Source organism: Phyllostomus hastatus, unplaced genomic scaffold (genome assembly GCF_019186645.2).
Source record: "Phyllostomus hastatus isolate PE091 unplaced genomic scaffold, TTU_PhHast_1.1 phas_contig_1162, whole genome shotgun sequence".
Classification (NCBI taxonomy): Eukaryota; Metazoa; Chordata; class Mammalia; order Chiroptera; family Phyllostomidae; genus Phyllostomus; species Phyllostomus hastatus.
Genome location: NW_025333537.1, coordinates 5,397,235 through 5,420,118, shown reverse-complemented (window position 1 = coordinate 5,420,118; position 22,884 = coordinate 5,397,235). Strand labels below are relative to the sequence as shown.

Here is a 22,884-nt window from a genome sequence, read left to right as displayed (position 1 = left end):
ATGAGGGCCTGGAGTGACCCAGCCCACCGCCATCGGTCCAAAGCGAGAGTAGGGGTAGTTTAACTAACGGTGATGTGAAATATCACACACACACAAACGGGCAGATGGTACGATCTGTTGTACCTCAAACCCCGCTTCAACCACTGTCAGCTGACAGCCAGTCCCTCCCCTCTCCGCCCCAAGAGAACTTTTAACTTGGAGACACTAACAACCTTTATCTTTTGTAGCAAGCAGCACGGGACTTAACAGTAAGCGTCTATTTACTGGGCTTGCGTAATGCGTTCCTCGTGTTCCCCTCTGCAGCTCCAACCAGTTACAGCTGACGAGACTGCTGCGGCTGTGTTCTCGACAAGGGGCCCCTCCCTTCCCAGCAGCCCCTCCCACCAGAGCAGGGAACAGACCTAACTTGGAGTCTTCAGCACACAAAGGAATCCTCCAACTCTGAGCGTCAGAGGGGGAGAGGAGGCTCAGAGGCAACCCCTCCTCCTTCCCCTGATGCGTGGGTGGCAGCTGAAGGGAGGGCAGAAACGGGGATGACCTGATGGTCTGGGCCTGGCATGTGCCCGAAGGCCAGTGCGGACAGCTGGGCACCGTGCGGTGTCCAGACCAGTGTCTGCGCCTCGGATCCGGAGCCTGTGACCCGTGGGGCAGAGGTCCTGAAAGAGGGGGCCTACCACTCACGGCTGGCAAATGCTTTTGTAAAGGCCCAGGGAGGAAGCGTTTCAGGCTTTGTGGGCCACTCGGTCTCTGACTCCACGGCTCCTCTCCGGCTGCTGCAGCTGGCAGGCAGCCAGAGCCCAGTGAGCGGATGGGCGTGGCTGTGTGCAAACAAACTTACATTCGTGAACCAGGCTGCTTCGGGCCACCAGGCCGCGGTGTGCTGGCCTCTCTGTCCCCTAACTGCAGGTTCCCCAGCTCTCTGGGGAGCTCTGGGCCCCACCCTCCCAAGTCCACTGTCTGTGGGCTCTTCCGCTTTTGGGGCTTCCGATACCAGACCCCGATGCTGCGGCCCCTAGATGCTCTAGGGCAGCGGCACGTGGCTCCAGCCCCATCACATCCAACATACCCCCCCGGAACACCCTCCCCCAGCCCGAAACAGGTCTGCTCTCCAAATGCCCACCCTTCCCGTGGCCAGACCCCTGCTGGGGAACCTGGATATCCTCTCTGAGCCTTCTCCCGTATTTACACCTGATGGAGACCAGTCACTCCTCACTCACCCCAATAAAACTCCCGAGCACCTGCCGCGTGGCGGGAACTGGGCTGAGAGCAGGGGGCGGCTGCAGGAAGAGGCGGACTGCCCCTCGCGGAGCAGCTGCGGCACATTCACGGCAGCTCCGTGAGAGGGCAGTGGGCCGGCCCCACGCGAAGGGCCCGGGAAGGGGCTTCAGAGGCAGAAGTGAGCCGGTGGCTGGAGCTGAGAGGCAGGGCAAAGGTCCCAGGCAGGGACACGGCACGTGCCAAGGACGGATGCAAGGAACAGGGATGGAGAGAGGAGATGGCCACGGCAGTAGAGGACACAAGGGGCCACCGTGACGGACGAGAGCGCCGGCGGGGCCGGCCGGCCACCAAGGCCCTAGCAGGCCATACTGCGAGGAGGAGCCTGACCTCCACGACAGCGGGGCCACCCAGAGCGTCCCGGGCAGAGAAGGGGCACAGCTGACATTTTGTTGAGATCCCTCTGGCTGCAGCGTGTAAGACGGGGCCACGGGTCTACGAGCAGAGGAAGGAGACCCCGCAGGAGGCCCGGGCGGTCCTCTGGGAGACAGAGCCCAGGACGCATGTGGAGGGACATCTGGGCCCGCTGGTCCGGAGCCCAGCGTCCAGGCAGGACATCAGAGACCCGGAGCTGTCAGCCTGCAGATGGGGGCTGAAGCACGAAGAGCGGGTGAGATGACCCGGGGGGAGTGCAGCGTGAAAAGAACGCTAGAAACCAGCAAGGGTTCTCTGAGAACCGAGAGCCAGAGCAGAAGGGACAGCGTGTACCGCGGGGCGGGGCGGGGGTGGCCCCCGGTGATCACTGAAGATAAGGAAAACAAGTATCTGCTGGGCTTGGCAACAAAAAGGATGATTTATCAAAAAGGGGTCACTGCTTCCCTGGCAAGCGCAGTTCCTTCCAGGGAGGGGGGGTGGGAACAGACCCCCCCACCTTCTGGGGAGTGCGTGGGAGGCAAGGCAGGGGGCCGGCTGGGCCCGGGTGGCCAGCAAGCACAGTCTGGCTGTGCAGGGGAGGAGGGAGATAAGGAGGCGACCGCGGGGAGGTGCCGCCAGGGCTGTCGTGGGAGTGCTTTCTGTTTTCCCCGAAGAGGAGAGGGACCTGGGTGTGCTCCATGCAGACAGCAGAGAGCAGGACCAGGGAGGTGGAGAGATCATCGAGTACAGGGAAGTTTAGCAATCCCCGAAAATGCAGGGAAGTGGGGCCAGAGCACAACAGGCTTGCCTTGGGAAACTGGGGGACACCCCGTCACCGAAACAGTGTGCACCCCACGGGCTGGAAGGCGCCGTTCCATCAGCGTCGGCGGCTTTAACATCTGGCCGCCCCACACTCTCCCCTTCCGTCCCAGCCACGACCCCTGGAGGACTGCGTGCTGCTCTCCCCAGCTGGATTCCACAGAAAAGGAGTCGAAAACAGGTCACCAACAAGTCGCCCTTCTGGTCTTCCTGGTTTAGGAATGTTTCCCTTTTACCTAACAAGGCCAAGAGGATCCCAAGTCCCCCACAAACTGATCTCACGTCCTGAGGAACGTGTCCCACACACGACACCTACACGCACGTACACACGCACCCGGGTAAGGACCCCGCGGAGCCGACCTCGTCTGCACACGCTGCACTCTCCGCCCTCGCGCCTCGCGCACACCGGCCGGCTCGCTGCAGCAGCGGCAGCCTGCTCTGCTGCCCTCTGAAGTGGCTTCGCCGCCCACCTCGCACCCTCTCTCCGCAGAGGAGCACTTTCTACCCCCGATCCCTCCTCTGGGGAGCTCCGCAGTTTCCCTCCGCCGGCTCGGTGTCGGCTCCCCGGCTGGAGTCTGGGTTTACGAGGGGGAGCCCCGATTCACTGGGGATGAGCCGCCGTTCCCTCCGGGCCGCTGGCTGGGGGAAGCGCCTCTGCCAGTAGCCAACGATCGGTCACCGTGAGGACGGATGTCCTGGGTACCAACAGATGTGGAACTTGTTTTAGGGAGTGGCGTCTGCTGCGCGGGAAGGCAGCCATGCCCTCCCCGAGGACGCCGAGGTGACCGCCCGGAAGCAGCGGGCGAGCACTACGCGGTGGCGTCACTGCGGGGGAAGCCAGAGCTCCTGCAGACGTCCCCCGGGGGAGGGGAGCCCCTCAGCCCTTCCAAGGCTGCCGTGTAGCTGAAGGACAGAGTTAATTTATCCAGAGTCTCGCTTTAAAAGGACATCTGCATTTTACAAGCTACGGTGACATTCCTTACCTAAAGCAAAAAGTGACAGAATTATGCACATCCTAGTGTCACAAATAAATACAATGGCAAAATAAAATGAGACATCAAAGCCTGGACAACAGCACTTCCTTAGGCTCTGGGAGGTGGGCGGTAACTTTGGGGGGAGACTAGACGTCCCCTAATCCTCCGACCGCACCACAAGCCGCACCACGAGCCCTCTGCGCCCTGGGCCACCGATGCCATCTGTTCTGATGGCAGGAGTCTAGAGACCTTCCTGCTGATGGCTCCTTTCTCAGAATTATTTTAGATCTTTGAAGTTGTAACTGAGACAACTTAAACCTCAGCAATGCCAAGAAAGACGCCCCCCACTCAGAGTTCGGTCCTCCCCCTAGACTATTCTGAACAAACAAGATGGAGTGCTACAATGTTTCCCCTGGAAAAGCCAGGCCAAGGGCGCAGCTGCGGCTGCTGCTCTGGGACAGGAGATGGGCCTTGAACCCGGCCACGCCCACAGCCTGCCGGGGACCGCCACAGCCTCTGAGACTGCCACAGCCTCTGAGACTGCTGGCGGCTGGCCACGGGCCGTGAGGAAACAGAAAGCCGTGCGGGACAGTGCCAAACCCTACAGCTTCCCAGAGCCACAGCCGGTCCTGAACTAGTCAGGCAGCTGGACGCGCACAAGTCTAAGATCAACCTCCCTACGTCCAAGGTCCAACAGGGCTGCTCCTACACAGTCAGTGCAGCTGCTGGTGGCACAGCTGGGGGCTGAGCACTGCAGGTCTGCCTCCCCTCGCTCAGTCAGGGTGACTCGGGGGAGACAGCCCTCGGGGCACCAGGAGGCGACTGGCAGGCCAGAGGCCCCACGGTCCTGAACATCGAAGGCACTGACCACAGAGAGAATGGGCAACTCCTGGCAGTAGAACCAGTTTGGTTTTTTTTTTTTTTAAATCACAGTGAAAGGAGACAAACAAATCTTTGAATGATGGGTCAAGACAGGGAGACTTTGAATAGATTTGTGTTTTCCCCACATTAATGTAAAGGTAAGCCTTTACATTAAGTAAAGAGCCGCCTTTCAAGCTACATGTTCCCTCTCTAAAGTAAGTGCAGAGCATCAAAGGCAAATAATTACCTTCTCTGGCCAGATTCCCAGGTGGAAGTAGAGCCTGGCCTGGAGGAGGAGCAGCTGCACCTGGTCCGGGTACATCGCCAGGTACAGGTCCAGCGAGTCTCGCAGGAGCTGGTAGGACTGGTCGATACCTTCCCTGCTGGAAGGAGACGTCACCTTATCTTGTGTGCTTCTGACTGCGGCCTTCTCTCGCAAGGCCCAGGGTTTAGAAATAATTGACACAAATGCCCTGCCTTTTCTGACCCTGGCACTTCCCCTCTCTCAGCAAACAGTTACGGTATGTTCACTAAAAACACAGACACACACACAGGAGATGTAAGTTGTGTGCCCCACTGCAGTGATGGGCTCTAAACTAAAACCACAGGCGTTTTCATGACACAGTCACATCAGTAACACTGTGCGTGATGAAAACTGAGCCCCGCACAGGCGGGGCAGAGGACTCTCAGGGCAGCCGCCGACCCGTGTGACACTGGGACGGCAGACGCAGGTCATCTTGCGTTCACCGAAACCCGCAGGGTGTGCAGAATGCACGCCGCCAAGAGTGAACCCGAGTCAGTGAACGGGGCTCAGGGCAGGGGTGACTGTGACCTGTTAACGCAGGTTCGTCGGCCGTAACAAATGGGCCACTTTGGGGCAGGATGTCCACCTGCGGGAGGCGGCGTGTGCCCGGAAGCAGGAGGCCTACGGGAAACCTCCGTCCTTTCTGCTCAGCTTTGCTGTGAACCCAAAACTGCTCTAAAAATAAAGTCTGTTAAAAAAGAGTTCTGCCACCAGGCAGAAAACTATTGCTATGATGCACAACTTCCTTTTCACTCTCTAAGCCAAATCTCCTTGCACTCAAACGCAAGACAGCGTCACACTTTTGCTTTCTTATCTGAGTGACAGAAAGGCACACACTGAAAGGTGACAAAGCACTTGGACACGAGACCACCCTGCCCCTAAGAGAGGATCTGCGGCAGCCTGAGATCCCCCTGCTACATGGGGAAGCCGTCGGCACGCACAGAGCGCCGGTCCGGTCCGAGCCCCATGCAGACCCTCAGAGGGAACTTGCTGAGCTCGGCTTAAACCTGGGCAGCTTTATGTCACGGGAACCAGTTTTCCCCACGGGTGTGGACAGCTGTGGGTGCCACACCGGTGCCACACCTCCCCGCTGCCTGGCTGCACGACCAGGCGGCCATCAGAAACGTCTCCGTAAGGCGGCCGAGCCTTCCGGGACGCGCACGCCGCCCACGCACTCGAAGGCCGAGAAATCTTACCGCTTGCCCAGGCTCAGGAGGTTCCCCACCATCCGCTGCAGCACCTTCTTCACGTTGACCACCCCGTACAGGGCTGGGGTCACGTGCTGGCCGATAAGGTATTCACACTCCTTCACCGTCAGCTGCCTGCCCTTCCCGAAAGCGTCGATGTAGATGTAGTCGAAGATGTCCAGGTTGGCCCTGGACGAGGAACGCACACGGTCAGTCCAGTCCCAGATCCCGGCTGAGCAAGTCGGTGTTTAACCCCCCATGCTGACAAGTAGCTCACATCACAGACTGAATGTTCACGGGTGGCATTTCCACTCAAAAAACAAGGCCTTGCTCAAAGCTGAAAATCGGATCCTTTAAACACTGATGTTTAAGGTGAAGAGTGTGGGTGGGTTTGTGCCACCTGACACAGGTTTTCAGGGAGAGTCACCCTGGAGTTCACTGCCAGGGACACCCATCGGGCATGCGACAGAGGCCGCGCACAGACCAGCAGCGGCTGACACCTGCGGATCCCAGGCCCCTCAGGGTCCCGGCACCTTGTGCTGGGAGGCTGCTGTCCCTGGTTCTGCTGACACGCAGGGGGTCACACACCTGCTGAGCCCTCCCACGGCCTCAGGCTGGGCCCATGCTCGAGCACAGAGAGCTGTGTCCATGGACTCAAGCCCTCCGCCCGTCCCACGGGGCTGCTCTCCACGAACCGTGCTCTCGTACGTGGCGGCAGCCTGCACTGAGCAGACGGCGGTGGCCGGCACTGCATGCGTGCTCAGTGAGGACGCCCGAGACCTCCAGGTGGGTTTTTGTCTCTGGGAGAGTTGTGCTTTTTCCTGGAGCAACCGTCTCAGATTTCCTCCCTGAGTCACAGTAACAGCACTCCTTGGCAAGACACCTGTTGATGTCCCAGAGACTAGGGACTTCTCTCCAACTCATTTGATGAGTCTCGGAGAACCACACACACGCACAAAGTCATGGGCGAAAATCTGAGCAAACCCAACGCAGCGATGTGTTTAAAAGACCCCATGTGGTTAAGTTAGAGGCACCCTAAGAAGGAAAACGGAGCTGAACGTTAAAAAGTCTATTTCAAGCACATACGGACTGAAAAAGAAAAACCACGCGATCCTATCAGTAGATACAAAAGAAGCGATTTTAGGGAAAAGATCTTCTGCCTAGTTATTCACAAAACCCTTAGCAAAACAGGAATTTAGAGGACAGCTCTGACAATCCAGATGAAAGTCACGGTCCCCAAACACCAGGCGTGAGGTGGAATTTTATTTAAAAGGACTCCATACAGAGTCATCCTCAAGGCAAGGGGCAGGCTACCACTGATGTTTCTACTCACCTGGGCTCGGGAGGGCCAGCCCGCTGAGGCTGGTGAGGACAAGGGGCAGAACAGCTCAGGGGAGAAAGGGAGGAGCGAACGCACCGGCCCCCGTTCAGACACTCTGGCTGTGAGGAGCCGAGAGCGGACGAGCGGTCAGCCCCCATCAGTTACCTGACAAAGGCCCTGCACCTGAACATCACCCACAGCCCTGCACGACGTCACTATTCAGAGAATGCAATTTTAAAAACCAGTTACAACAGCAACAACAAAATCCTAGGTGGGTTATCATACAGGCATTTAAGAATATTTTAGAGATATCTGGGGAAATTGGTTGGGTTGTTCAGGGAGTGGAAATGGGATAGAAAAAAATCTTTTTTCCCATTTAAAATAATAAAAAATGGGTGCCTGCTGTCCAAAAAGAAACCTCTGAGTACGTTTTTTTTAGGAAGAAATTATATCTGGAAAAAAAGGAAGTCTGTACATATTATTTAAGGAAAAATACATATGTAAATATTTGCATGAAAATTATAAGTAATTCCAAACTACCTGGCGGTTACCTCTGGAGAGGAGAGAAGGGATGAGGGGATAAGAAAGAATACCTAGGAAGCTTCAACTATGTATATGTTTCATTTCTTTCTTTTTAAAGATTTTATTTCTTTATTTTAGAGAGGGGAATGGGAGAAAGAAAGAGAAGGAGAGAGAAAGAGAGGGAGAGATACATCAATGTGTGGTTGCCTCTGGAGCAACCCCTATTGAGGACATGGCCCACAACCCAGGCATGTGCCCTGACTGAGAATCGAACTGGCGACCCTTTGGTTCGCAGCCCACACTCAATCCACTGAGCCACACCAGCCAGGACTGTATGTTTCATTTCTAAAAGTAGGAGGGAGAAATACAGAGACTGGTTATACTTATTTTCTCTGTATGAGTCAGAAACTAGTCTACTAGGAGTGTAAAGCACTGGGTCATCTCATTTAATCCTCCAAGTCACTGTATGAAAAATTTTAGTCCCATTTTACAGAAGAAGAAACTGAGGCTCAGACAAAGCCAAGGTTTGAACCCGGCCTGACTTAAAATCTCAGGTGCATCCTGTTAAGGATATCACAACCGGTCATCAGGAAGTAGTTTCCAAGAACAGGATATAACTAAATAACTTCGCTTCTTTTCCCTCTACACGGCACACGTAAGGAGAAGACAGTCTACCTAACGGTGAACTACTTCTTGCAGAAGAGTCAGACCACAGCTGAAAAGCAGCGTTATGCCCAGTAGGACGCTGGGATTAAAAGAGAGGACAGCAGCTCACTAGGCTGGCCCCCACGATGCCTTTCGGGCACCAGCCTCGCCCGAGAGGACCGAGACAGAACACGAGCGTCTGCTCTGCTTTGCAACCTGGCCCATCTGAGCTCTCCCTCTCCTGTGCGGGGGCGGGAGGGGGGGGTTTCATGGAAGATGGGAAAGTAAGAGCTTCTTTAAGAACTCTTTGATCTGATCTGCTTAGGAAAAAAGACTTTGAGATCCACATAAGCCCTGGAACCCCTAGTCCTACTGTTTAAAATTAAACTTCGCACTCTGAGATAACTGTGTATTCATTCGCATGCAGTTCATAAGGAAAAAGACCGAAAAAGCGCCCCTCGCGCACAGCAGATTGTTGACGTGGACACAGTCAAGAAGTGAACCAAGTCCCTCAGCACCCTAGCCGCCTTCTGACCTCTGACCCGTCGTCTCTCCCGGCAGCGTGGTAGGACGGGATTCTCGGGACCTGTCACGACGGGTTGCAGACGGCTCACCTGTCTGTGCTCTGGCACCATCTCAGCAAGAAGTGACTTGGGAAGTTGACAGGTTCCAGAGGGACCCCCAGCTGCCGGGCAATTGTCATGTACACCAGAGACATGCTGATGGGGATCCCAGTTCTGCGGGTCAGAACCTGCGGGAGAAAAAGTGCGTCAGCGCACTAGACGTGAACCACGTGTTCTCATCCCTTCGACACACGTTTGTGTTAGGCGCCCACTGTATATATCAGGCACGGGGCTATGTCCTGAGGCTGAAGTGGAGGAATACTTGTACTTATTTCTTTATTAAATTTATTTTAACTTCTCTTTGAAATTCTCATTCAAAGACATGGCCATTGATTGTGAGAGAGGGGAAGGCGGAGGGGAGACAGAGAGAGAGAGAGAGAGAGAGAAAGAGAGAGAGAGAGAGAGACAGACAGACAGAGAGAGAGACAGACAGACAGACAGAGAGAGAGAGAGACAGACAGACAGAGAGAGAGAAACACTGATCCGTTGCCTCCCATATGCACCCAGACTGGGGAACGAACGTGCAACCCAGGCATGTGCCCTGACCAGGCATCGAACCGGCGACCCTTTGTTTACAGGACAACGACCCAGGCGAGCCCCAGCAGCCAGAGCACACGCTCCTTTGCTGAGACCAGGGCTCTGCAAACTGCAGTCCCTGGGCCAAGTCTGGCCCATCACCTGTTTTCGAACAGCCTGTGTAAGGAGAGTTTTAGCATTTTTCAATGTTTAAAAAACAGAAAAAACACGATTTCACGACCCATGAAAGTGACAGGGAACTAGAATGTCCACGTCTACATGTAGAGTTCCACGGGCACGCAGCCACAGCCACTGTCTCGTGCTGTCGGCTCCCCGCCCCCAGCTGCGACGGCAGAAGGGAGCGGTGAGGACGGGGCACAGGGCCTGAGGCCGAGACGGCCCCCTGTCTGGCCCTCCACAGGCGAAGACTCACGCCCTCCCTCTTCCAGATGGAGTGCAAGCCCGTGTCCAGGGAAGTGGGTAAGAGGCGAGAAAAGAAAAATGGGTGGCAATAGGCAGCAAAGAACTGATGTGAAAAAGGAGCCAAGTAGGACACAAATAGAAGATAAACACCAGTGACGGAGCTGCCCACAGAGGTCCCCCACCCTCCCCACGAGCCGGCGCAGAGAGACTGGACTCGCTTTGCAGCCCAGCGTCCGTGAGACAAACTGACCGAGCCGCGTCACAGAAACACCCCCTCTAGTCGGGAAGCACCCAGCAGTGACGTCCCTGCAGGAGAGGCAAAGGGGAGCTCTATAAGCACCGAGGGATGAAAGAGATGTAGTACTTGCCCCCAGAAACAGCACACTGATCGAGAGATGAGCTGAACTGCGACTTGTTTAACAGACCCACACTTACCTGGTGCATGTACAAGTTCAGGGCATTGTAGTAATCCATTCGGTTCCCCTTGAATTTCAGTTGGTCGTAGAGGACATAGTTCATGGCTTCCAGCACCTGGCCCTGGAGGTCGAGCTCCCTTACCATGGAGGACCGCCCTGAAACAGAAACCTGCTCTGAGGACACTAGCACACACAACGCTGGGACCAGTGTCCCCAACAACCTGCACCATAAGACGCCGGCCAGGCCTTGACAATGTCCCCTGTCGGGTGCTGGGTGTTACCAATCCCCCGTGTGCACAGTCTTTTACGTGACCCGGGCGAGCATGTGGCTGTGTCCTGAACGGCTGCTTCGTGACACGATGGGGACACGCTGCAGAATTTCCCAATGACCAACTACACCAGGAGCCCGTGCACACAGAGCGGGGCAGGGCCGAAGCCGATCCGTACCTGCCCTGAAAGTCAGGCTGGGGTGGCGGCTGTTGAGGCCTCGGAGGGCTTTGCGCACGAGCTCCACGATGCTGTCGAACTGGGCCTGGGTGTCCTTGAGGGTGATTTCAGCCAGGGGGTTGCAGTACTGGTCGATGAACACGGCACCTGAACGCAAACACGAGTTACTGAACAAACCCCTGCTGTCGCCCCTTTCTTCTTCGTTTTCATTTACCCCAGGCGCCTGGGGCCGGAGCTCTGTAAAACAGCCCACCAGATAAGCTTTGGATCTTGGTGTCAGGCCTGGCCACTAAGACGCTGAGAAGGAGCAAGAAGCACTCTCAGAACAAAGGAGCTTCCACGTCACTATGCCTTTTCCTTAGATAAACCAGGCTTCCCACAGAGGTCAGGGACTCGGAAAACTGGGCGATGCATGGCACACTTCACATTCTGTTACAAAGGGAAGTAAGTGCCACAAAGGAGGTCTTTCCGGCTACTCCTCTCTCCGTCTAATTCCCTTCGAGTTTAAAACCCAACAACTCTGAAAACCTAAGGCTGCAGGACAGTCCTTCAACTTAAAAAAAGAAAAGAAAGCTCAAGGCTCTCAACAACAGAGAGGCCATTTCGACAAACTGCCTCTCAAAGGTGAGCCGCGAACAGACTGGGGAGCCCACGGTACTTGCAAACTGGGCGAGCAGCTACACTCAGGGACTCTGCCGCCGGGAAGCTGGGCAGAGTGCACTGGAGACACCGTCTCTCTCAGAATCCCTCTCCTCACGGCCTCGGGCAATGCTTGAACCAGAGGCCGATGGGCTCCCTCGACCATTCGCCTGTAAGACGTTTTGAGCTGGGAAGCCTGAGAGCTGTTTCAAATTCAAGTGGAAGCTCAGAACTGTGACCCCGCCCCCCCAACTCGCACCTCAGGAGCTGGAAGCCGGGGAATGGGGCCCGGACCCCAAGCCCAGTTTTGCCCCCAGCCGGGGTTTGCTCCTGGGCCTTACTGGGACCGGACCTCTACACCTGCACGTGGCAGGAACTTCTGCCATCCCTCAAAGCCCATCCCAGCCTGACACCACCACCCTGACGGCATCAGGGGCGGCAGGTCACCTGGCCAGTTCCAGGGTCCGACCCTGGAGCCTGCTTCCATCCCCTCAACTATCTAAAAACTCCAGTGGCTGCCTAAGGCCTATGGCACTGATGTGGATGGGCGACTTGAAAACAATATTACTTTGTAATTCAAAGAGGAAAAAGAAAGAATCAGTTTCATAGTAAGCTACGGAAAAATAAAGCTTGTCAAATTATTCTTGGCTGGGAAATAAGACAGGATGACTCTCCATCCCAGGATGCCCACGAGAAGATTCCACTGCTGAGGGCATTTTATTTCGATTCGGATGATCTGAGACGTTCACACAGCTGCGAGTCTGCACTGGGCACTGTGGAGGAGACAGCGACCACCGCATAGGACAAGGACACAGGGAAGCCAGTGACCCCCTGGAGAGACGGCCTGCAGAGTGGCCTGCACACCAGGGGCAGAGACAGCGCCCTGGGACTGGGGGGCCGATGCCCGTGTGTGTTCCGAGGAGAGTAAGTGTGCATGGCTGAGCCAGAGAAACTCGATGGCAGTGAGACCTGAACCGAACATCTGGAGGGTGAGAGGGATTTGAGAGAGAATGCGAAGGACAGGGGCACCACGATGAGGGTGTGAGTGAGGTGTGTTTGTGGGGTGCAGGCTGGAGCCCAAGAGTGTGGCACAGGGTGGAGGCCTGCCGACACAGGGCACTGGAAGCAGGCAGAGACCGAGTGCAAGGCAGGACGCAGGCCGGCCGCCCGCGGGCTCACCCAGCGTCGGGAGGGGCCGGTGCGGACTGCACGGCAGGGGAGCGTCGGGGGACTCCAGGGCAGGGGGCCTGCACGGAGCAGCGAGGGGGTGCAGACCACGGAGCGGGGAAACCAACTGGCAGAACCTCGGGCAAGAGGGGATGTATGTATTTCATAAACACAGCTTCTGGGCGTGTCTGGAATATGCTAGGAATTTAAAATCGTGTAGGAAAAAAATAAAGTCACATTTTGTTCCTGTCCCAGTGGGCAGGAGCAGAAAGTGGCTTCCTTCCCTCTCCTCCCCTCTCCTCAGGGCCGGCGGACTCCAGCGTCCGTGCAGGAACACCGTGTCCTCGTCACCCTCCGACCCGAGGCTAAGGGGCCTGCCCCAGGGCACACGGAGCCCCAGGTGCACAACCTGGCTTCTCGTTTGGAAGTGACGCTTCAGAGCTTAGCAAACAGGAAATGACTCCGGTGAGCTAACACACCAGCCTCTCATGCTTTGAACCAATGGTGCATCTTGAGAAACCGGTCTCTGGCCGACAGCTACAGGCTTTGACAACATTTCAGCTCTAACTCGAACAGTCTTGCCCACCGAAATGACCAGACCGTGCACGCCAACCTCCAGAAGCCCGCGCAGCAGAGCTGACCATTCCCCTGCGTGATCGTCAGGATGGTCTGCGCGGCTGCGCTCAGGGGGGCGGCCTAGCTGCCCACTGGAACGGCGCTGCCCAAGCCTCACCTTCGAGATACGATTCATAGTCATCCGAGTGCTGAAGAAAAGTCTTGAGATTGTTTAAGATTTTCTGTTGCCGCAGGTAGTAAAGGATTTTTTTTGCATAGTACTTCCAGGTCAAAGCTTTCCTAGAATAAAAAACAACCAGTAAGTTGGTAAGAATTAAGATACTGAAACTTCCAGTGATTTAATTTTTACGTAACCTCATCATCCCGCATAAAGAGTCTACTTAACCAGACAGCTGTAGCTGGGTCACGATCACACAGTGCTCACTACTACGGGAGCGGGCGTCACACGGGCTTTGCACGTGTAATGTAACACGCCACTAGTCGTGCTGAAATTCCAGAAACAGTTAGTTATCTGGCTTCCGATTTACTAAGAGGAAATGAAAGAGAAACCTGGAAAGTTTCTTAGGAGAAACTGGGAGAACTGGGTGGGCCTCAGGAGAGAGGAGTGGGGTGCCTGGAATCCTCTGCTGCCCACCCCCAGACCCCCAAGGCTGCCGCTGTCCTCCTGCGCTCCAGGCCCAGGCGATCTCGCCCAGTCTCATGGTTTCACACATTATCCCACGACAACCCGAGTCCACTTCCCAGGTGGGATTCCTCCCCTCCTCTCCAGACCCGTACCTCCAACTGGTACTCCACACCCCCGCCTGGGGATCTGGCGGGCCCTTAACTGTCTTGCTCTCCCAGAGTCATCCTCGTCTCCCACGAAGGTAACTCCGTCACCCCGGTTAGGCCCTGAACCTGGGAATCGCCCCCGATTCCCGGCCTTCTCCCGTGGGCCGCACTCAGCGCACCTGCCCGTGCTGTCAGCTCCGTCAGGAACGGGAACCCCGCTCCCTGACTCCTCTAAGCCGCCGCCCTCCCCCACCTGTTTTGGAGTGGCACCCTCCTTCCCGCCCTCCGCCCGCAAACCTCAGCCCTCGGTCTACGCTCCTCCACACAGCAGTGGCGTTCTGGCGAACTCACCGCAGCCGCAGCACAAACACCCCGCACCCCGAGTCCTCCCAGGCTCTCCACTCGCGCCAAGTGAGAGCTCAACGACAACACACAGGGGCCTGCAAACTCTTGCCCCACCGCCCCTCTGGCCTCAGGCACACCCCTACCCCCACTCAGTCTCTGCTGTGCCCTGGGCCAGGCGGGGGGCCCCGAGGCCTCCACTCTCTCCGTTCCTTGACCAGAACATCCTTTCCCTAGAGAATAATTCCCCTTTATCTACTATTTGGTCCCCCAATCACATAATATAAAGGCAGGGTAAATACCAATTTCTTTCACTTTCCACTTTTTAAAATAAAATTCGGGGTTATTGTCCTCCAAAGGGGACAGGTTAGTGGTCAAGCGCTGTGAACTCACGGGGCTGACCCGGTCGCTGCATTTCGGTCCATCCTGGTTGCCACCCTCACCGGCGCCCCCCGAACCGCTCGGACGAGCAGCGCTGCCCTTCCCTTGCTGCCTGGCTCCGGGCTTTCCGGACTCTCCCGGCGCACCGTTGCCATTTCCTGCCTCGGACCTACAACCGGCCATTTCTCCACACCCTCCGGGCGCTGGAGAGGATCATTTCTACCGGGCCCTTTCCTTGTTTCAGACCTTTGTGGTGGACAGGAAAAGCACAGCGCCTGCTTGTGTGCATATAACATGCACATATCCCTACATGTATGTGAATGCACGGTGCCTCGTGTGTTTACAGTCCAACTTCTAATTCAACCACACGACGTTCACCTCCTTCCACTTTACGTCTGTTTCTCTCTTCCAGGCCAAGAACCCTGCTTCTCCAGCCACGTCAGTCCCTTGCACAACCCGAGGGCAAAGGGCACGAATGGCCGAAGGAGCCCAAACCCCATGCATGCCGTAGGCTGGCCCTCCAAACACACGGCTTCCAACTGCGAGCTGACCCTTGAGAGACACGGGTGTGAGCTGTGCAGGTAACTGAGCTGAGAGGGTCCCCTGGAAAAATCTGCGTGTAAGTGGCCTGCGGAGTCCACGCCTGGGTCGTTCAAGGGTCAAGTGTACTTGTTTGCTTTGTTTCCCATCTCTCACACACACACACACACACACACACACACACACGCACACACACCAGCTGCAGAATAACAAGATCGATATTCCCATCGCCTTGATGACTGCTGAAAAATAGCAAATACCCTGCTCCTGCTCTCCCCCGTTCTCGGCTCGGTGTTTTAAACAGCTCGTTACATCCAGTCATCAGGGTTCAGGGCCACCACACACTGCACGGACCACTCTACACACTGCCACTTGGATTTAATGCTACAGGTGAATATGCATGTACTGTCCACCACTGGTTCTCATGTCAATGTCTCTCTGATCATGTGGTTGTTCCAAGTTCATTTCCTAGCCCATTTCTCAGGAAGGGCACAGAAGTTTCCAAGTTCCTGCAAGTTGGTAAGCTTGTCAGCAGCCTTTATATCAGGAAGTCAGTTTGGCTGGATATGAAAATCCTTGAGTACATCAAGTAGGTTTACTTTTTCCCTCTGCCCTGGACATGACTGTTGAAAAGTCTGAGGATATTCTGATTTTTTCCTTCTAAGCGACTTCTCCTTTTTTCACCCCCTGCGTGCCCAAAGGACTTTTCTATCTCAAACGTCCAGTAACCTAGCAGTTTTACCGAAATAGGTCTCAGTGTTGGCCATCCGGGTCAGTTTTTCAGGTTCTGTGTATCCTTCCCATATGTTTAGATCTTTATTGCAGGATGTACTCTATTTAAAGCACACACAGAACCCTGAAAACGAAAACTGTTTTCCAATACCCAACGACTGGTGCTTCAGCATTTACGGAAACCACTCGTCTTCCCTCCTGTGCCTTCTGGAGCCCAACAGCAAGGGTTTGCCAGGGATACACACAAACGAGGTCCCCCGTGAACAGTGGCCAGTGGCATCCCAAAGTACTTATAAACGCGTGACACTGGGTGACACTCTCCCTCGTTACCTAAAAACAACCCTGTTTTAGGCTCAAAATGCACATGCTAGGGCAAGGGGTAACAAATCTATGACGTTTACTTCTAAAAAGATGAAAATAACGTATGTTTTTACTGGCTGTGCCCATTCAGCCCTTTTTTGCCAATCTGATAAGTGAAAAGCAGTATTTCACCATTCTTTGACATTTCTCCGAAGGGTGAATTTAAAGGTCGTTTACGTGATGCCAGCCACTGGGATGTGCTGCTCTTCAGTAAAGGTCATCCTCCCATCCAGTTTCCAATTTCTTCTTGGAAATTTTAAGAACACTATTGACTTTCTGGTTTCTGGGGACATACGGAAACTTATTTTTTTTTATTGCAAAACCATCTGTCCATATTCTTTTATTGCTTTTGCATTATCAGTCTTCGTTAAGGAGGTCTCCCTTGGTGGTACACAAAATCTCCTATTTTCTCAAAGGATTTTCATTGTGATGAAATTAAGGTTGTTTAATCATGGAATTTAGTTTTTGTATTATGATGCAAGTTTTACTTTCTTCCAGATGGAGAATCAGTTATGTCTAATGGTGTTCATTAATTAGTCCATCTTTCGCCTGAGTTTCAAATATACTGTCTTTTATGCTGGGACATGTTCCTAAATCATCCTTTGCCATGGCCATGGCTATCAATTTTTACTTAAACACTGTATTGTTTTCACTACAGTTAGCTTTTAATATATTCTAATATCTACTGATGAAAGTTTCCCATTGTGATTATTTAAAAATTGTTTTTTTTCACCTTAGCTGGTGTAGCTCAGTGGACTGAGCATGGGCTGCAAACCAAAGGGTCGCCGGTTTGATTCCCAGTCAGGGCACATGCCTGGGTTGCAGGCCAGGCCCCCAGTGGGGGCCACATGAGAGGCAACCACACACTGATGTTTCTCTCCCTCTCTCCCTCCCTTCCTCTCTCTAAAAAAATAAATATATAAATTTTTAAAAATTTTGTTTTTTTCTGGCTCTTCTTGTGAATTTATTCTTCTGTGGTAATGTTATCCAATTAAAATGCACACATGCACACACACACACTCTCCCCTCCCAAAATTCCTGTTGGATCGATCCTAACTGAAATGGCAATAGGTTTATGTGTTAGTTTGGGAAGAAATGACATTTTCTGTGATGGTGAGTCTTCTCATTCAATAGCATGGTCTTATTTATGTTTTTCACTAACATTCTGTAGTCTGACCTAGAATACCCTTCCCAGGAACGTTCTACTGATGAGCAAGACACTGCTGGAACGTCACCCTCCGCAGTAACACAGAAATGGAGACAAAAGTGGTGACCCAGCGACAGGGGGACGGTCAAACACACTGTGGTAAACAACGCACAACAGTATGCAGACACTGAAAGAATGAACTGGATTTTCTACCATCTGGTTAGGATTGATTTCAATAAGGTACTGTTGAACAGCAAAAAAGCTACAGGAAAAGTACCTACTGACGGTCATGATTTTGTGAAATAATGACCCCCCTCGGTCCCCATATGTCAACCAGTGCACACGAGCACAGAAGAATACAGCTTGGTGTGCTGCCACGAATTATTGGGGGGGGGGCAGGGCAAACGGGGGAGGGAGAACGGGAGAATAAGACAAAAACAAAGCCTGAACTGAAAAGCACATCAACACCATAAACTCAGTGTGTGTGACATGACATTTATATAGGTAGAAATATATGTGTGTGTGTATGTAAAAAAAAAAACAGCCCAGCTTTTATTTTTAAGGCTGCACAATACTGACTCTTAGATCATACTTCAATTCATTTATAGATAAACCAAAATAGAAGTGGAAAAATGACCCCTGGTTCCGAGCTCATCCAAGGCCTAGAATAGTGGCACAGCTTACCTCTGCCCTACAGCTGTTCCGAGGATGAACACTTCTCTCCCCTGACCCTCCTTAACAACGAGAAAAACATCTCAGCGCCCTGTTTGTGAGGTGTTGCACAACAGTCTCTCTGCAGGGAGATGCTAAACTAGCATTCTTATCTGCCATCGCCAGTAAAGTTTCCAGAGCTTTTAGAGCACTGCATCCTCCTCACAGGTAAGTGGGGCTCCAGCTAAGTCACCTTTCAGGCAAACTGGTAATCCACCCCTCAGAGCAGAAAATGAGTCACAGAAAGGTTTTCAGCAACAACCAAGAGACAATGGTTTCTTCTTGATCAGGAGAGATACAAGACAGGTTCGACCAAATACCTACAATGCTTGTGGCCAAAGTAAGATTACCTCTTCCCTGAACTCAAAAATTGTAAAACATCATCCAATTAAGCAAGACATGCCTGGGAGATTATTTAATAAACATTATTTAGTGCACGAGGGGCAAACGAACGTGGTGGTGGTGGTAGGACATGCGGTCACACGGAGGAAGGGAGTGTATATGACCTAAGTGACGCGACAGGCCCAAGGGTCCGGGGCACAGCACGTGACCCGCACAGCAGGACCGAATGTGTACCGATTCTCTTCCTTCCACAAGCACTCTCGCACGGGTTCTTTACATATCAACTGTCTCGGTGCACTTACCTGATAGGCACGGAATTTTTCAAAAATGTAACACTGGCAACACATGAGATAGTTGTAAACATACGCCCCAAGGTTCGGCCCCACACAAACTGCAGCAGCGAACCCTGGGGTTATTGTGAAAACACACACACACACACACACACACACACACACACAAACACACAAACAAAAACCCCTGCTGCGACAATGGCTTACCTTCCTTCCATGTTCAGGATACACACCAGTTCGTCCTCGAAAAATATCTCCGGGCCCTCAAGATTCTCGATGTCACTGAAACCATTACAAGGGACCTGGGAAGAAGACATGCAAATGGGGCTCAATAACAAGTAATAACGTGGTTATCACTCTCCCACGCAAATCTGGGTTGCCAAGAGGGACGGTTATTTTCACGGAAGGGGTAGCAGCTATCCCATACCACCTTACACAGCTTACCACGGGTGGAAAAAAAACATGCACAGTAATGATAATTTGTTCAGACCTTGTTGGTCGTAAATTAATTTTATTTTCGTAGACTGAAATTTCTGAAATTGGTAACTCAAGAAGTCTAATGTGAAGAAAAATAGCTCTGTGACAAGAACTAGAAATACGAAATTGGCCCTGGCTGGTGTGGCTCAGTGGGTTGTGTGAAGGCCTGCGAACCAAAGGGTCGCTGGTTCAATTCCTACTCAGGGCACATGCCTGGGTTGTAGGCCAGGTCCCCAGTAGGGGGCACGCAAGACGTAACCACACACTGATATTTCTCTCCCTCTTTCTCCCTCCCTTCCCCTTCTCTAAAAGATAAGTAAATAAAATCTAAAAAAAAAGAAATACGAAATTGAGTTCACAATAATTATTTCATGCGATCTATGCTGCACTCAATTAGGAGGGAAGAAGCGGGGAAAGTCTAGTGCTTTGGGCGGCTCGACCCACTGGGTATGTTTTCCCCTCTGTCAGCTGACTGGGGGTACAGTGAGCTTTAAGACCCCTCAGCTGAAAATGTGATTACTTCTCCCACTTTTCTCTTTGAAGGGAGACAGGAAATTGCATGTCAGCCCGCATGTACTCAGCACAGGAACTCAAGGGTCTTGAGTCAAAGTAATCACCCACCCACAGATCAATCTTAAGTACGCGCCCTCAATGTTCAAAGCCCTCTACATATTTCCAATAAGAAGTAGCACAGGGAAAGGGGGAGCTAAGGAAAAAACACAACAATTCGTGATGATCAGACAGAGGCACAGGCTGTTAAAAATGCACACAAAACCAGCTGGACTAGAAGCAGGGGCTGCAAACTAGAAGCTCATGGCCAAGTGCGTCAAACACATCTAGCGCCCGATTACATCTGTGTGCAAATACATGTAAACAGGCACCTAAAACCTGGGATTACGAATGCTTTTGGCCACGGCGTGGCTTGTCCAAAGCGGAACACAAATTTTGTCCATTCTTACATCCATGGTCATTTATTTATAGAAATGAATTACACTAGGGAATATCTAGTTTTATTCCCCATAGGAGAGTAAGTTCGAATGTGTCCAAAGTTCAAAATTTGAACTCTCCCTTTCAAAACCTGAAGTGCCTTGAACACATTTAAAACGCATGAACTCCATTAAGTAGCAGTAATTAAAGTTAGAAACCAGGAACGAAGCTGCAGGAGACTGGGACAGCAGAGTAAATCAGAATGGCTGTATGTCTAGCTGCACCCTCTCCTCCTCGCCCCATCAGAAGTAAATTTAAAATGTTAGTATGGACTATTTTCCAGAGTTACAAAAAGTTTTCAGGACCTGATACAGAAACTTCTGGGAACACTTACTTTGTGGAAGGAAAAACAAACAGCCCGTGCATTTCAGCAATATTTAAAAAAGAACTTTTCAGAGATAGTGAATGCAAAACAATTTACTTGACGGGGTAATGATTCCGATTTACAGATAGCTCTTAATCCTGTTAGTTTAACAAATAACTCAGTTCACTACTGGCTGGAACCTGCAAAGCTGGAGTGAAGAACTGTATCAATTTCACCAACACTTTTGGGAAAACAACTGGGTGAAATGTGCAGTGTTTGATCTTTGATGATTCCCCCAAGTCAGGCAGAGGTGGCACAAAACATGGTCAACCCACTTGTGGAGAAACATGGCTGACCTGGACCCCCTCTGCGTTGTGCGGCGGGTCCCTCCCTCCCCGTCCACCCCCATTCTCTCCCTGGCTTCAGAAAAGTAAAGCTGGCAGGGACAAATGGCTTCATGTTGTTGGAGAGCAGGAAAAGGACACAATGACTCTCGCAGCCGTCTAAATGAGTAAGGGATTGTGATGAGAGCAATTGAAAAGCAAGATAGCAAAAAAGCTGGATGAGCTAATGCCTACAGGGCCATTCTCTTTCTCTCTCTCTCACACACACACACACGCGCACACACACACACACACACACACACACACACCACTGCCAGGCAAACACGTAGAGCTACATGGCCAGATCCTTACGTGCTCGGAAAAGAACCTCTTTGAGAAGGAGGCTACAATCTTCCGGGCTTCCACCCCAGCTTTTTGACGAACTTTATACTCCTCCAGCCAATTGACGTAGTCGGTGGGGCTGTAGTGGTTCATAAGGGAAGGCCACCTACGAGGGAAAAAAACACCCCCTCCGCTTAACAGAGACTCGCAGGCAGGCAGGCAGGCAGACACGAATCAAAGGCAGCCTTGGAAACAGGGAGAGCAGTATAGTTTGGGGGTCAGAAGGGCCCTGCTGATGGACCTAGTTCAATTCCCCCACCTGGCACGCATGCACTCGCTCACGGTGTGACCTTGGCACAGCGATGTGAACGCTGTGTCCCCACTCCCCACCGATGAAATGGGAACAATTGTAGCAATAACGATGGAGAAAACAATGACAGTGAACATTTATGGGGTGCCTCCTAAGAGCTGGGCCCTGTGTAAAACGCTCCTGCCCCATATCTCATTTAATAACCACAAAGGTAGGTCTAATTATCACCAAAGTGGATGAATGAGGCTCCAAAGAGAGAAATCTACCCCAAGGTCATATGGCGAGGATGCCAGGGCCAGAATTCATCCCAGGTCCCAAACCGAGACCCGTGCTCTCAGCCAACAAACCGGGGATGCTGCGCCCGCTTCCCCTAAGGGCTGTCGGGATCCCTGCATCCCCGGATCCATGTAAACATTTTAGCACAGAGTCGGGCACAAAAGAAGCGCGCAGAACGGACTAGCTGTGATACTACCGCCGTCATCCGTGAGCGAGGGCCCCGCTGCTGGGCGCTCCCCGATGCGCAATTCGGGCACCGGAGGGTCCGCGCGGTGTGGACCGAGGGGCCAGCGGCCTGGAGGCCTTTGTCTGCCGGTCCACGGGAAGGGGTCCGGGGGTGGCATCGGAGCTGGGATCGGCGCGCGCGTCCGGGGAGGCAGGCGGCAGCTCAGACTAGCCAGGCCCCGGCCGGGGGTGCGCAAAACGGGACACGAGCGGCCGGGACAGCGGACTCACCTCACCCGGAACTGCTCCTTCCACACCTTCCCGCTACTCTGGCACAGCTCTCGCAGCCTCCGGCAGGTGCTGGCGACCTGCAGGATGTCCGTGGCCGTCAGCGGGCCGCTGCACAGGATGTACTCCAGCAGCTCGCCGGGCAGGCTGACCAGGCAGCCGAGGCCCGCTTCGTCGGGCATGGCCTCGTCCGCCAGAGCCTGCACCACCTCCATCGGGCTGTCGACCGCTGCCTCCGCCATCTTGTCCAAATACCTGGGGTGCTGCGCGCGCGCTCTGGGGAAAAATCCCTTCTCGCCCCGCCCACCTGGCTCAGGGGGTGGGCGGAAGGGTCGCCCCGCCCACGGCCGGCCGCAGCGCAGCCCCGCGTGCCCCGGCTACTGCTGAGAGCGCCCCTCCACGGAGGCCAAGGGGAAAAGACCTGTTTTGGAAAACAACTGGGATGTGGGCCTTGGGGCGGTGAACCGGCAAGAAGATACGTGCCTCGCGCTTCCTGCGCATGAACTCACAGAACCTTCCCAGTAACCCTATGAACTCTTATTCTCCCTCAAGTTATAGATGGGGAAACTGAGGAATAAGGACTTGCTCAGAGTCCCTTGTCCTACCTAGATGTTAATCCAGACTTGCTTTGACTTTTCCTTAACCGTGCTGTAAACCAGTATGCTGGAATCGTAACAAACTTAATATTCTTGCGTGGGTTCTGTGCCAAGCATTTTACTTACGGTCT

General features: G+C 53.4%; 1 protein-coding gene across 4 annotated transcripts in view; it reads right to left on the bottom strand.

The window, feature by feature from the left end:
* The window catches only part of FBXO21 (F-box protein 21), a 34,536-nt gene extending 12,128 nt beyond the window's left edge, over positions 1-22,408 (bottom strand). For 2 of the 4 annotated variants that reach the window (XM_045842165.1, XM_045842181.1), the window contains exons 1-9: positions 22,161-22,408; positions 21,149-21,284; positions 18,893-18,987; positions 13,227-13,348; positions 10,688-10,834; positions 10,260-10,396; positions 8,877-9,013; positions 5,784-5,963; positions 4,531-4,666 (exon numbers count right to left, since the gene is read on the bottom strand). In XM_045842165.1, coding sequence (XP_045698121.1) covers positions 4,531-4,666; positions 5,784-5,963; positions 8,877-9,013; positions 10,260-10,396; positions 10,688-10,834; positions 13,227-13,348; positions 18,893-18,987; positions 21,149-21,284; positions 22,161-22,399 — 1,329 coding nt within the window. In that variant the 5' untranslated portion in view covers positions 22,400-22,408. The remainder of the gene's footprint in view (positions 1-4,530; positions 4,667-5,783; positions 5,964-8,876; positions 9,014-10,259; positions 10,397-10,687; positions 10,835-13,226; positions 13,349-18,892; positions 18,988-21,148; positions 21,285-22,160) is intronic. The other 2 variants (XM_045842173.1, XM_045842190.1) reach the window with 1 other exon arrangement.
* Between the last annotated feature and the right edge of the window lie 476 nt (positions 22,409-22,884).